The sequence below is a fragment of the Pelobates fuscus genome, chromosome 7 (assembly GCF_036172605.1).
Source record: "Pelobates fuscus isolate aPelFus1 chromosome 7, aPelFus1.pri, whole genome shotgun sequence".
In the NCBI taxonomy this organism is placed as follows: Eukaryota; Metazoa; Chordata; class Amphibia; order Anura; family Pelobatidae; genus Pelobates; species Pelobates fuscus.
Genome location: NC_086323.1, coordinates 156,729,668 through 156,742,703, shown reverse-complemented (window position 1 = coordinate 156,742,703; position 13,036 = coordinate 156,729,668). Strand labels below are relative to the sequence as shown.

The 13,036-nt window shown below is 42.4% G+C and overlaps 1 protein-coding gene across 3 annotated transcripts in view; it reads left to right on the top strand.

Moving 5' to 3' along the window:
* Positions 1-13,036, top strand: part of PTPRG (protein tyrosine phosphatase receptor type G) — a 486,380-nt gene that overhangs the window by 432,105 nt on the left and 41,239 nt on the right. For all 3 annotated transcript variants that reach the window (XM_063426859.1, XM_063426861.1, XM_063426860.1), the window contains one exon: positions 5,333-5,424. In XM_063426859.1, coding sequence (XP_063282929.1) covers positions 5,333-5,424 — 92 coding nt within the window. The remainder of the gene's footprint in view (positions 1-5,332; positions 5,425-13,036) is intronic.

The window sequence follows — 13,036 nt, the reverse complement described above, 5'->3', positions numbered from 1 at the left end:
TGAGAGAGAGAGACTGTCTGTCATTGTGTGTGTGAGAGAGAGAGACTGTCTGTCATTGTGTGTGTGTGTGTGAGAGACTGTAATTGTGTGTGTGTGTGTGAGAGAGAGACTGTAATTGTGTGTGTGTGTGTGTGTGTGTGTGTGAGAGAGACTGTCTGTAATTGTGTGTGTGTGTGTGTGAGAGAGAGACTGTCTGTAATTGTGTGTGTGTGAGAGACTGTCTGTAATTGTGTGTGTGTGAGAGACTGTCTGTAATTGTGTGTGTGTGTGTGAGAGAGACTGTCTGTAATTGTGTGTGTGTGTGTGAGAGAGACTGTCTGTAATTGTGTGTGTGTGTGTGTGTGTGAGAGAGACTGTCTGTAATTGTGTGTGTGTGTGTGTGTGTGTGTGTGTGTGTGTGTGTGTGAGAGAGAGACTGTCTGTAATTGTGTGTGTGTGTGTGTGTGTGAGAGAGAGACTGTCTGTAATTGTGTGTGTGTGTGTGTGTGAGAGAGACTGTAATTGTGTGTGTGTGTGAGAGAGAGACTGTCTGTAATTGTGTGTGTGAGAGAGAGACTGTCTGTAATTGTGTGTGTGAGAGAGAGACTGTCTGTAACTGTGTGTGTGAGAGAGAGACTGTCTGTAACTGTGTGTGTGAGAGACTGTCTGTAACTGTGTGTGTGAGAGACTGTCTGTAATTGTGTGTGTGAGAGAGAGACTGTCTGTAATTGTGTGTGTGAGAGAGAGACTGTCTGTAATTGTGTGTGTGAGAGAGAGACTGTCTGTAATTGTGTGTGTGAGAGAGAGACTGTCTGTAATTGTGTGTGTGAGAGAGAGACTGTCTGTAATTGTGTGTGTGAGAGAGAGACTGTCTGTAATTGTGTGTGTGAGAGAGAGACTGTCTGTAATTGTGTGTGTGAGAGAGAGACTGTCTGTAATTGTGTGTGTGAGAGAGAGACTGTCTGTAATTGTGTGTGTGAGAGAGAGACTGTCTGTAATTGTGTGTGTGAGAGAGAGACTGTCTGTAATTGTGTGTGTGAGAGAGAGACTGTCTGTAATTGTGTGTGTGAGAGAGAGACTGTCTGTAATTGTGTGTGTGAGAGAGAGACTGTCTGTAATTGTGTGTGTGAGAGAGAGACTGTCTGTAATTGTGTGTGTGAGAGAGAGACTGTCTGTAATTGTGTGTGTGTGAGAGAGAGACTGTCTGTAATTGTGTGTGTGAGAGAGAGAGACTGTCTGTAATTGTGTGTGTGAGAGAGAGAGACTGTCTGTCATTGTGTGTGTGTGTGTGTGAGAGAGAGAGACTGTCATTGTGTGTGTGTGAGAGAGAGAGACTGTCTGTCATTGTGTGTGTGTGTGTGTGTGTGTGAGAGAGAGAGACTGTAATTGTGTGTGTGTGTGTGAGAGAGAGACTGTAATTGTGTGTGTGTGTGAGAGAGACTGTCTGTAATTGTGTGTGTGTGTGTGTGTGTGTGTGAGAGAGAGACTGTCTGTAATTGTGTGTGTGTGTGTGTGAGAGAGAGACTGTCTGTAATTGTGTGTGTGTGAGACTGTCTGTAATTGTGTGTGTGTGAGAGACTGTCTGTAATTGTGTGTGTGTGAGAGACTGTCTGTAATTGTGTGTGTGTGTGTGAGAGAGACTGTCTGTAATTGTGTGTGTGTGTGTGAGAGAGACTGTCTGTAATTGTGTGTGTGTGTGTGTGTGTGTGTGAGAGAGAGACTGTCTGTAATTGTGTGTGTGTGTGTGTGAGAGAGAGACTGTCTGTAATTGTGTGTGTGTGAGACTGTCTGTAATTGTGTGTGTGTGAGAGACTGTCTGTAATTGTGTGTGTGTGAGAGACTGTCTGTAATTGTGTGTGTGTGTGTGAGAGAGACTGTCTGTAATTGTGTGTGTGTGTGTGAGAGAGACTGTCTGTAATTGTGTGTGTGTGTGTGTGAGAGAGAGAGACTGTCTGTAATTGTGTGTGTGTGTGAGAGAGAGAGACTGTCTGTAATTGTGTGTGTGTGTGTGTGTGTGTGTGAGAGAGAGACTGTCTGTAATTGTGTGTGTGTGTGTGTGTGTGTGTGTGTGTGTGAGAGAGAGACTGTCTGTAATTGTGTGTGTGTGTGTGTGAGAGAGACTGTAATTGTGTGTGTGTGTGAGAGAGAGACTGTCTGTAATTGTGTGTGTGAGAGAGAGACTGTCTGTAATTGTGTGTGTGAGAGAGAGACTGTCTGTAATTGTGTGTGTGTGAGAGAGAGACTGTCTGTAATTGTGTGTGTGTGTGTGAGAGAGACTGTCTGTAATTGTGTGTGTGTGAGAGAGACTGTCTGTAATTGTGTGTGTGTGTGTGAGAGAGACTGTCTGTAATTGTGTGTGTGTGTGTGTGAGAGAGACTGTAATTGTGTGTGTGTGTGAGAGAGAGACTGTCTGTAATTGTGTGTGTGAGAGAGAGACTGTCTGTAATTGTGTGTGTGTGTGTGTGTGTGTGTGTGTGTGTGTGTGAGAGAGAGACTGTCTGTAATTGTGTGTGTGTGTGTGTGAGAGAGACTGTAATTGTGTGTGTGTGTGAGAGAGAGACTGTCTGTAATTGTGTGTGTGAGAGAGAGACTGTCTGTAATTGTGTGTGTGAGAGAGAGACTGTCTGTAATTGTGTGTGTGAGAGAGAGACTGTCTGTAACTGTGTGTGTGAGAGAGAGACTGTCTGTAACTGTGTGTGTGAGAGACTGTCTGTAATTGTGTGTGTGAGAGAGAGACTGTCTGTAATTGTGTGTGTGAGAGAGAGACTGTCTGTAATTGTGTGTGTGAGAGAGAGACTGTCTGTAATTGTGTGTGTGAGAGAGAGACTGTCTGTAATTGTGTGTGTGAGAGAGAGACTGTCTGTAATTGTGTGTGTGAGAGAGAGACTGTCTGTAATTGTGTGTGTGAGAGAGAGACTGTCTGTAATTGTGTGTGTGAGAGAGAGACTGTCTGTAATTGTGTGTGTGAGAGAGAGACTGTCTGTAATTGTGTGTGTGAGAGAGAGACTGTCATTGTGTGTGTGTGTGTGTGTGTGTGTGTGTGTGTGTGTGTGTGTGAGAGAGACTGTCATTGTGTGTGTGTGTGTGTGTGTGTGTGTGTGTGAGAGAGAGAGACTGTCATTGTGTGTGTGTGAGAGAGAGAGACTGTCATTGTGTGTGTGTGTGAGAGAGACTGTCTGTAATTGTGTGTGTGTGTGTGTGAGAGAGACTGTAATTGTGTGTGTGTGTGTGTGTGTGTGTGAGAGAGAGACTGTCTGTAATTGTGTGTGTGTGTGTGTGAGTGAGAGACTGTCTGTAATTGTGTGTGTGTGTGTGTGAGAGAGACTGTCTGTAATTGTGTGTGTGTGTGTGAGAGAGAGACTGTCTGTAATTGTGTGTGTGTGTGTGTGTGAGAGAGAGACTGTCTGTAATTGTGTGTGTGTGTGAGAGAGACTGTCTGTAATTGTGTGTGTGTGTGTGTGTGAGAGAGAGAGAGACTGTCTGTAATTGTGTGTGTGTGTGTGTGTGTGTGTGAGAGAGACTGTCTGTAATTGTGTGTGTGTGTGTGTGAGAGAGAGAGAGAGACTGTCTGTAATTGTGTGTGTGTGTGTGTGTGTGTGAGAGAGACTGTCTGTAATTGTGCGTGTGTGTGTGTGAGAGAGAGAGACTGTCTGTAATTGTGTGTGTGTGTGTGTGTGTGTGTGTGTGAGAGAGAGAGACTGTCTGTAATTGTGTGTGTGTGTGTGTGAGAGAGACTGTCTGTAATTGTGTGTGTGTGTGTGTGTGAGAGAGACTGTCTGTAATTGTGTGTGTGTGTGTGAGAGTGTCTGTAATTGTGTGTGTGTGTGTGAGAGAGTCTGTAATTGTGTGTGTGTGTGTGAGAGAGTCTGTAATTGTGTGTGTGTGTGTGTGAGAGAGACTGTAATTGTGTGTGTGTGTGTGTGAGAGAGAGAGACTGTCTGTAATTGTGTGTGTGTGTGTGTGTGTGTGTGAGAGAGACTGTCTGTAATTGTGTGTGTGTGTGTGTGTGAGAGAGACTGTCTGTAATTGTGTGTGTGTGTGTGTGTGTGAGAGAGACTGTCTGTAATTGTGTGTGTGTGTGTGTGTGTGTGAGAGAGACTGTCTGTAATTGTGTGTGTGTGTGAGAGAGACTGTCTGTAATTGTGTGTGTGTGTGTGTGTGTGTGAGAGACTGTCTGTAATTGTGTGTGTGTGTGTGTGTGAGAGAGACTGTCTGTAATTGTGTGTGTGTGTGAGAGAGACTGTCTGTAATTGTGTGTGTGTGTGTGTGTGTGTGAGAGACTGTCTTTAATTGTGTGTGTGTGAGAGAGAGAGACTGTCTGTAATTGTGTGTGTGTGTGTGTGTGAGAGAGAGACTGTCTGTAATTGTGTGTGTGTGTGTGTGTGTGTGTGTGTGAGAGAGAGACTGTCTGTAAGTGTGTGTGTGTGTGTTTGTGTGAGAGAAACCACATGTAACTGTGTCTCCTTGTACTGGTGTGTGAGACTGTCTGTAACTGTGTGTGACTATTTACCTTTAAGTGTAACTATGTGTGTAACTATGTGCCTGCAAAAATACACACCTGCATTCACACATTTTTATCTGAATTGAATACCCATCACACACATCCAATAGTCCCTGTACAAATATCACACACAGCCAGTGAAATATATGCATACATATATCACACACAGCCAATACATCCATTACAAATATCACACAGCCAGCACATAGCATACATATCGCACACATTTAATAAATCCCCTATACAAACACTACACCTCTTTACATAAAATCTACATAAATGAAAGGTATGACCGGGAAGAGGTGATGTGACGATTTTTTGCACAGGGCGCCCCAAGGCCGGCCCTGAGTGCTATATCACAAAACCTTGTTTGGGTCACATGATAAAAATGCTTTTTGCAAGCATTATTTGGAGAGATCTGGTTATTAAAGATGTATAATCTTCTGATTGCTGCCTGGAGTTTGGATTTTACATTATGCTTGATCAGATGTTAATCCTACGCATGTATTTGGATTAACTGTACTTTCCTTGAAATGGTGTAAGCTGTTCGATAACATAGCAAAATTAAAAATTAAAAATGTTAGTTTTTAGACATATCTACAAACTGCTGTCTCCTTTTTCCTGTTGGTTCTCAGTAAAAGCAATCCATTACATAAATATCTGTAAAAGGGCTTTTAACATTTCTATATGCACTTTGCTTATATGGTTGTCAGAATTTTCAACAACAAATCCCCTAAAGTACTGTTTTCTCCTCTGTTAGAAATATATTTTTAGGAAAATGTGCCTTGAACAAAAATGTCCTTTTGAAGTTGCAAAACCGCCAAAATCCGTAACATGTGCATTTTTTTCCAGATGACATGGATGCAATTTCGGTCAAGCAATTTGTTAAACATATCACAGAACTCTATTCCAATAACCAGCATGGTTTTTCTGAAGACTTTGAGGTAAGTTTTTACCATCCCTGATCCTCGTATGTTCATGATTGTACTAAACAAAATGTAAGCACTCATTCACCAAAGCACACAAAAAGATGGCGGTGAATCATTTATATTGTTTTGCAGGGGTGATTTACCTCCTGAACCGTGCTCTGCGTGTACAATTAAAACAGTGGTGATAAATAATTTTTATGCTTACAGTCATTTTGATTGTAGTTAAGTGAGATATATTATCCTGCTAGATCCTGCTTGAGTAGATTGCAGATGCGACCCACACATTAGAGATTCAGGCCTTGGCGTAAAAAAAAAAAAAAAAAAGATTCTTCAGTTTAACAATGCAATTATGGTACTGCATGATAAATGCTTCTTTCATCATTTTTGAGCCTTGCCAAATGTGTGTCCAGTCAAAACAGGATTGAAATGCAAAAGGGAATTCTAGTGCACTTGGGGGAAACAAAACAGAATGAAAGAAAATTGAAACATTAAGGATGATGTCTTTGACAGAACAAATAAAGTTGCGAAGTTCTTGAAAGGAAATCGCAACTTGAAACATAAACAACTGTGCCTGCTTCAGCACGGTTTAGAAATGTTAGTTAAATAAAAACACAAAATAATGTTTACTGACAGTAATGCTAATCTGGGTAACACAAAACGCTGGTGTTCTTGGATTAAATATTCTACATCAGTTATTTTGCTGTACCTTCTCTGTTTGCATTTTGTCCTTTCTGAACACCCAATAAACATTATTAATTAAAAATAAATAAATTGCATCCCAGTAATCCCCAGACCCAGTGCTCCCTTCTAAAAATGGAATGCTTCCATCAGTCTGTGATTATTCCAGTCTATCACACACCACCTGCTCCCCTACTATAGTGCATTGATTACTTATGTTTTTAAGTTAGCAGTTAGTTGCTTTTTTGTATGTGGTTTCTGGTCCTGTAGGACATCAAACAATGCAGAAAAGCCAGTCGACAACTGCAGAAGTGCAAATTTGTGCCAACGAAGAAACCATTATGCTTCGTTATTGTCACAAATAAAAAAGAAAAAAAAAAGCTTTTATTTCAGCTCTAGTTTAGAATGCTTGTTCCGTTTCTGATGCAAAACCAGCATGGATCTTTGCAGAATAAAGCTGCCATTCTGGTGGCAGGGTTGTAAGCTTTTATTAGCATACATACTTTATATAAGGATATTGATTTTATTAAAAATACAAAGATTTGAAGGTTTTTCTTTTTCTAGAATTTTCCTTCAGTAACTTATTTAAAGGAATAATTTAAGAACTATAACCACTACAGTTCACTTTAGTGGTTATGGTGCCAGGAGCGCCCTTGCAACCCAACTCCTCATTGTAAGTAGTCAAACTGTCAAACCGTATCTGTAGTCAGAGAGTCAAAAGTCCCTAGCAGAAACGTATGTTAGTGCTCCTGCTGGGCTAGCTCATTGGCTAAGGACATCAGCTGATCACTCTCATGGCTCTACTGATACCATAACCACTAATAGTCGTTGTGTTTGTGTTCCTTTAATGCATTCAAAACCATTAGTTTTATCAAAGGTTCTTAACCCCAAATTAGACATATATCACCCACCAGATCTAATTAAACTGATTACAATAAATTAATTATTGCAATTTGTCTTCACCAGTGCAGTGGAGACTCTTCTGGCTCCAGAACGAATCTAGTGATATTTTCCACATTTTATTTTAGTTTGTATTCTATTCTTATATACATTATATCATTTTTATATTTTGTTAATATTATGTTACAACTTAATGAATAAGTAGAGAAAAAAAATACAGAACATCCAAATATCCATATATATATATTTGGATGTTCTGTATTTTTTATATGTAAGCTCGTTTGAGCAGGGCCCTCTTCAACCTATCGTTCCTGTAATTGTCTTATTTATAGCTAAATACCCCCTCTTATAATATTGTAAAGCGCTACGGAATCTGTTATATAAATGGCAATAATAATAAAAATAATAGTGTTCTATACTGTTTTCTGTCGCACAACACCATTAGATCCCATGTTTTATGTGGCTATTATTGTTTTTGTTGTTGTTATTGTTGTTTGTTTGTTTTTGTTTTTTATGTAGTTTGTATAATTTTGTTTTTTGAATGCATGAAGCTGTTTCAGTTTACATATAAAAACATAATTCAACCCACCTATTATACCACATTGTACTGGAATATTATCTGATAGACTTGTGCTTTTCAGATGAATTGCAATCCATTAATATAAAATAGTGCGCTCACTTAGCACTGAGTAACCCCACAGCGGAGCACCAGGAAGGGAGAGCAAACCTCCAAAGTCCACTGGTATATTTCATGAAAACCCAGGCACACCCAGTAGTTTCCTCAATTATGCAGTCTTTTATCAAGTACAGCAGCAATGTTTCGGCTCTTAGTCGAGCATTTGTCATGCATTTGTAGGCTTTGTTAGTGACTTGAAAATGCACCACTCAGTGTATTGCAAACTATATTCATATCATGTATACTGAGTGACCAATTTTTGTACCCTCTGTTTGATTACTTTGGATGAATAATTTTAATGGATGATATTGGGATGAGCCAAATCTAATGAATGTCAGTCACAGGTTCTGAAGTAGTTTTAATTTGTAGAAAAAAAATGGTTCTACCAAAGTTTTGTTCCTGCACAAGTCTATGCCTCTAATGCCCTTAAATTAGAATTAACTTTAGGAAACTGGGCCAGATTTCCCCCATAGGCCATGGGCAGCCAGTTCTCTTGCTGTGTGGCAGGAGATGTCTCCAGGCTGCACACTGCAGCGCCGGTGCTCAAATATAGGGAAGGAGGCTGTCCGTATTATATCAGAGATACATTATGTTGACAAGGCATTGCTCGGATACATTTCCTGTGCTGGCTGGAAGGAACAGTGGTGCAGACATGCTGCATATCCCACCGGACTACCAAGGGACCGGGTTCTCCCTCCCTGGTCCAATGTAAGCCTTAGAGCTAGTGGAATACACGTTTACACAACTCCTGGGCACCCACCACAACCCCTGTCACTCCTCTACAGCCCCTGACACCCCAGTAAAGCTCTTGCAACCCCACTAAAGCCCCTGTCCCCCCTCCCCCAACATATACCCTCTTCCCCCCCGCCAAAAGCTCTGTCCCTTGTGCCAAAGGCTCTGCCCCCCAACCATAGGCTCTGCCCTGACCCAATAGTCTCTGTCCTGACCCAATAGTCCCTGCCCCGACCCAATAGCCTCTGCCCCCCACCATAGCCTCTGTCGCCCTCCACCATAGCCCTAATCCCCCACTAAAGTTCCTTTTCACTCAATACAGCCCCAAATAAAACACAACATGCCACCCCCAGACATGCAACCCCACAAGCAGCCTCCACACACATACACACACCCTATTCCATCTTTGTCCAACTTATCATCCAACCACCAACCTAGTGACATAAACCAATCAATCATAAACCAAAGTAGTTATGTAAATGCATGCAATCAAATACTCAAAACTTTGAGTGTGTATTATGTATGTGTGTGTGTGTGTCTATGTATGTGTATATATATATATATATATATATATATATATATTATAATATCTGTATATCCTAGTTAACTAGGATATACAGCAGGGACATTGGAATGTCATTCGGACTAGAGAAGTGCGGGCGGATGATAGTAAAAAGAGGAAAGATGATCAGACAGAAGGAGTTGACGTTCCAGAAGGCCAAATTGAAATATAGAGAACAGCTACAAGTACCTGGGGGTACCACAAATGCATGGCAACCATAAGGAACAGGCAAGGAGGATAGCAACATCCAAGTACCTCCACAGAGTCAGACAGGTCCTGAAGTCCCAGCTCAATGGCAAGGACAAGATTCAAGCCATCAACACATATGCCCTACCGGTCATCTGGTACCCAGCTGGAATAATAACCTGGCCAAGAGAAGAACTGGTCACCGTGGATGTCAAGACCAGGAAACTACTCACTATGAATGGAGGATTGCACACGAAATCCAGCACCCAGAGACTTTTTCACCTGCCGGAAGTAAGGAGGTCGGGGCCTGATGTGTGTCAAGGCCAATGTCCTCAATGAAACCCAGAGCATCCACAAGTACATCACGAAGATGGCTCCCAAAGATGAACTGCTAAGGGAATGCCTTCCACAGATCTAGGATGCAGAAAAAGAGGAGGTTCCTTGGCAAGACAAACCTCTCCATGGGGTGTACCACCGGCAGATAGTGGCTGTGGCTCACATGACAAAATCCTACTAGTGGTTGGAAAAGGCAGGACTGAAAGACAGCACTGAGGTACTAATCCTAGCAGCACAGGAGCAGGCACTCAGCACCAGATCAATAGAAGTTGGAGTCTACCACACCAGACAAGACCCAAGGTGCAGACTGTGCAAAGAGGCCTCTGAGACAAACCAGCACCTAGTAGCTGGATGCAAGATGTTGACAGGAACAGCATACACAGAGAGACACAACCAAGTTGCTGGGATTGTGTACCGAAACATCTGCACAGAATATGGATTGGACCTGCCTAAGTTTAGATGGAAGATACCACAAAGGGTAGTTGAGAATGACAGGGCTAATATCCTGTGGGACTTCAAGATCCAGACAGACAATCAAGTGCTGGCCAACCAACCAGACATTGTGGTGGTAGACAATGAACAAAAGACTGCAATCATGGTGGATGTGGCAATATTCAGAGACTGTAGCATAAGAAAGAAGGAACATGAGAAGGTGGACAAATATCAAGGACTGAAAGAAGAACTAGAAAGAATGTGGAAAGTAAAGGCAGTAGTAGTCCCAGTTGTGATAGGAGCATTTGGGTCTGTGACTCCCAAGTTGGGGGAGTGGCTTCCACAGATTCCAGGTGGGACATCTGAGATTGCTGTCCAGAAGAGTGCAGTTCTAGGAACAGCTAAGATGCTGCGCAGAGCCCTCAAACTCCCAGGCCTCTGGTAGAGGACCCTATAAAAAGGAATAAACATACCACCCAGGAGGAGTGAGAAAATGTATGTGTATATATATATACCGTATATACTCGAGTATAAGCCGACCCGAATATAAGCCGAGGCCCCTAATTTTATCCCAAAAAACTGGGAAAACTTATTGACTCGAGTATAAGACTTGGGTGAGAAATGCAGCAGCTACTGGTAAATTCCTAAATAAAATTAGATCCTAAAAAAATTACATTAATTGAATATTTATTTACAGTTTGTGTATATAATGAATGCAGTGTGTGTGTATGAGTGCAGTGTGTGTGTATGAGTGCAGTGGGTGTGTGTGTGAGTGCAGTGTGTGTGAGTGAGTGCAGTGTGTGTGAGTGAGTGCAGTGTGTGTGTGAGTGCAGTGCGAGTGCAGTGTGTGTGTGCGTGCAGTGTGAGTGCAGTGTGTGTGTGAATGCAGTGTGTGTATGAATGCAGTGTGTGTATATGAGTGCAGTGTGTGTATATGAGTGCAGTGTGTGTGTGTGATGCAGAGCCTTGGTGGGGGGGTGGGCATTTTTTATTATTTTTTAATGATTTTAATATTATATACACACATCTGCAATTTAGGTGCAAGAGGGTGACTCAGATTGATGGGAGTCTGACTCCCTGTATTTAATACAGAGTGTGTGCATTAAATACACACACACTCTGCATTAAATACAGGGAGTTAGAAAAGGGAGTCAGACTCCCATCAATTGGGCATTATTATTATTTTTTTATTTGAATATTTGAATACTTTTTGTAATCATTTTTTTTGTCCCCCCCTCCCTACTTCATACTTGGCCAGGGAGGGGGGCTGTACAGGGGGAGGGGAGGCTGTCTAGGCGGAGGGGGGCTGTCCAGGTGGAGGGGGGGCTGTCCAGGGGTAGGGGGGGGGCTGTCCAGGTGGATGGGGGGGCTGTCCAGGGGGAGGGGGAGCTGTGAAGGGGGGTCCGGTACTTACTGCCAGTCTCGCGGTCTGCTCCCAGTGTAAATCTCGCGGCCCGCATGTCTCGCGAGATTTACACTGGGAGCTTAACAGAGGAGCCGCGCGGAGGTGCTGGGAGCTGACCGGAGCTGCTGTAAAGGTAAGTAACAGCTTCTCCGGCCCCCAACATGTCATGGTCTGTATTATGGCAATGTAAGTTGCCATAATACAGACCTAGACTCGAGTATAAGACGAGGGGGCTTTTTGAGCACAAAAATATGTGCCAAAAAACTTGTCTTATACTCGAGTATATACGGTATATATATGTATGTATGTAATATATATTAAAAAAAAAAGCTTTATAGAACAGTAGAATAGACTGTGGGCCTGTGGGACTGGGGCAGAAAACAGGGTAAAACTAGCCCTGTTTTCAGGTGATAGTTTTCAGATGAACATGATCATTTTTTTTTATTTTTTTTACTTACTGAAAATAAAAGTACTGTACTGCAATTATTTAGAAAATTTGAGTGTTGCAGCCTATAACTAGTTTTACCCATTGCAAGAAATGTATTACAGTGCTGTACTCTAAAAAGTAGTATGTAAACAGGACCGTCTTTAATATTGATTGGATCCTGGGCAAGCATTTGCTTGGGGCCCTTGGTCTTTGCTCCCCTCCCCACTCCCTGGCATGTAATCACTCCTTCCACCCGAATGCAGTGGCAGAGCTGAAGTAGAAAGTGCCCTGGTACAAGAAATATTTGAGTCCACCAATCTCAAACTTGGCCAAAAGGTAGATCCCAAGCTGGCGTGCAACTCCAATAATGCTTTGACAACTGGGGCTCTACAATTTTCCCATGCTTGCATGGTTCTATGTAGTACTGAGCCGTGTTTGTGTGTTTGAATGTAAGCATGTTTTTGCACAGATTGTTTGTGTGAATGGGGTGTGTTTGTATGTGGTGTTGGAGTTTGAATTCAAGCATGCATTTATGTGTAGTGTTGGTTTTTGAATGTAGTGGTGAGTTTATATATACTTTTGGTATACTTATATATACTTTTGATGTGTTTGTATATAGTTTTGACGTTTCGCTGCAAGAGTGTGTATGTAGTATTGAAGTTTGTATGCAGTGTTGGTGTTGAATGCTGAGATATATGCACATATAAAAAATACACTTATACACACACACTGTGAAGCACATACACACAGATAAACATACACACATTGAAACACATGCCGATATACAGACTATTATACACACACTGAAACACATGCAGATACAGACACATTGACTGACACAGATACAGACACATCGATACACATACAAACAGATACACAACATGACACACATGCAGATGCTCAGACTCACAGATACACATTGACACACATATACTGTCAGACATACTGACACAGACACTGACAGTTAATGTATTTATATGTGTGTCGGTATGTCTGTCAGTGTATGCGTCTGTGTGTGTGTGTCCGTATGTCAGCTCCCGTCCTCACTGCCTTCTCCTCCCTCCCTCTTCGGCTTCGCTCTCTCTGTGGGAGGGAGTGACTCGCGGCTGTCACTTTCTCCCAGCTGGCTGTTGAAAAGAATGGGGCCCGGTCGTCCTGTTAAAGGGCCACAGCGCTTGACCAGACCCCTGCTAAAACAAGCCCACCTGGTGGCCCTAAGATCAGGGCAGTGGGACCCATGGAGCAGCTGCTTTGGGCACCCAGGAGTAACTGGGCCCTGGGCAGCTGCCCCGT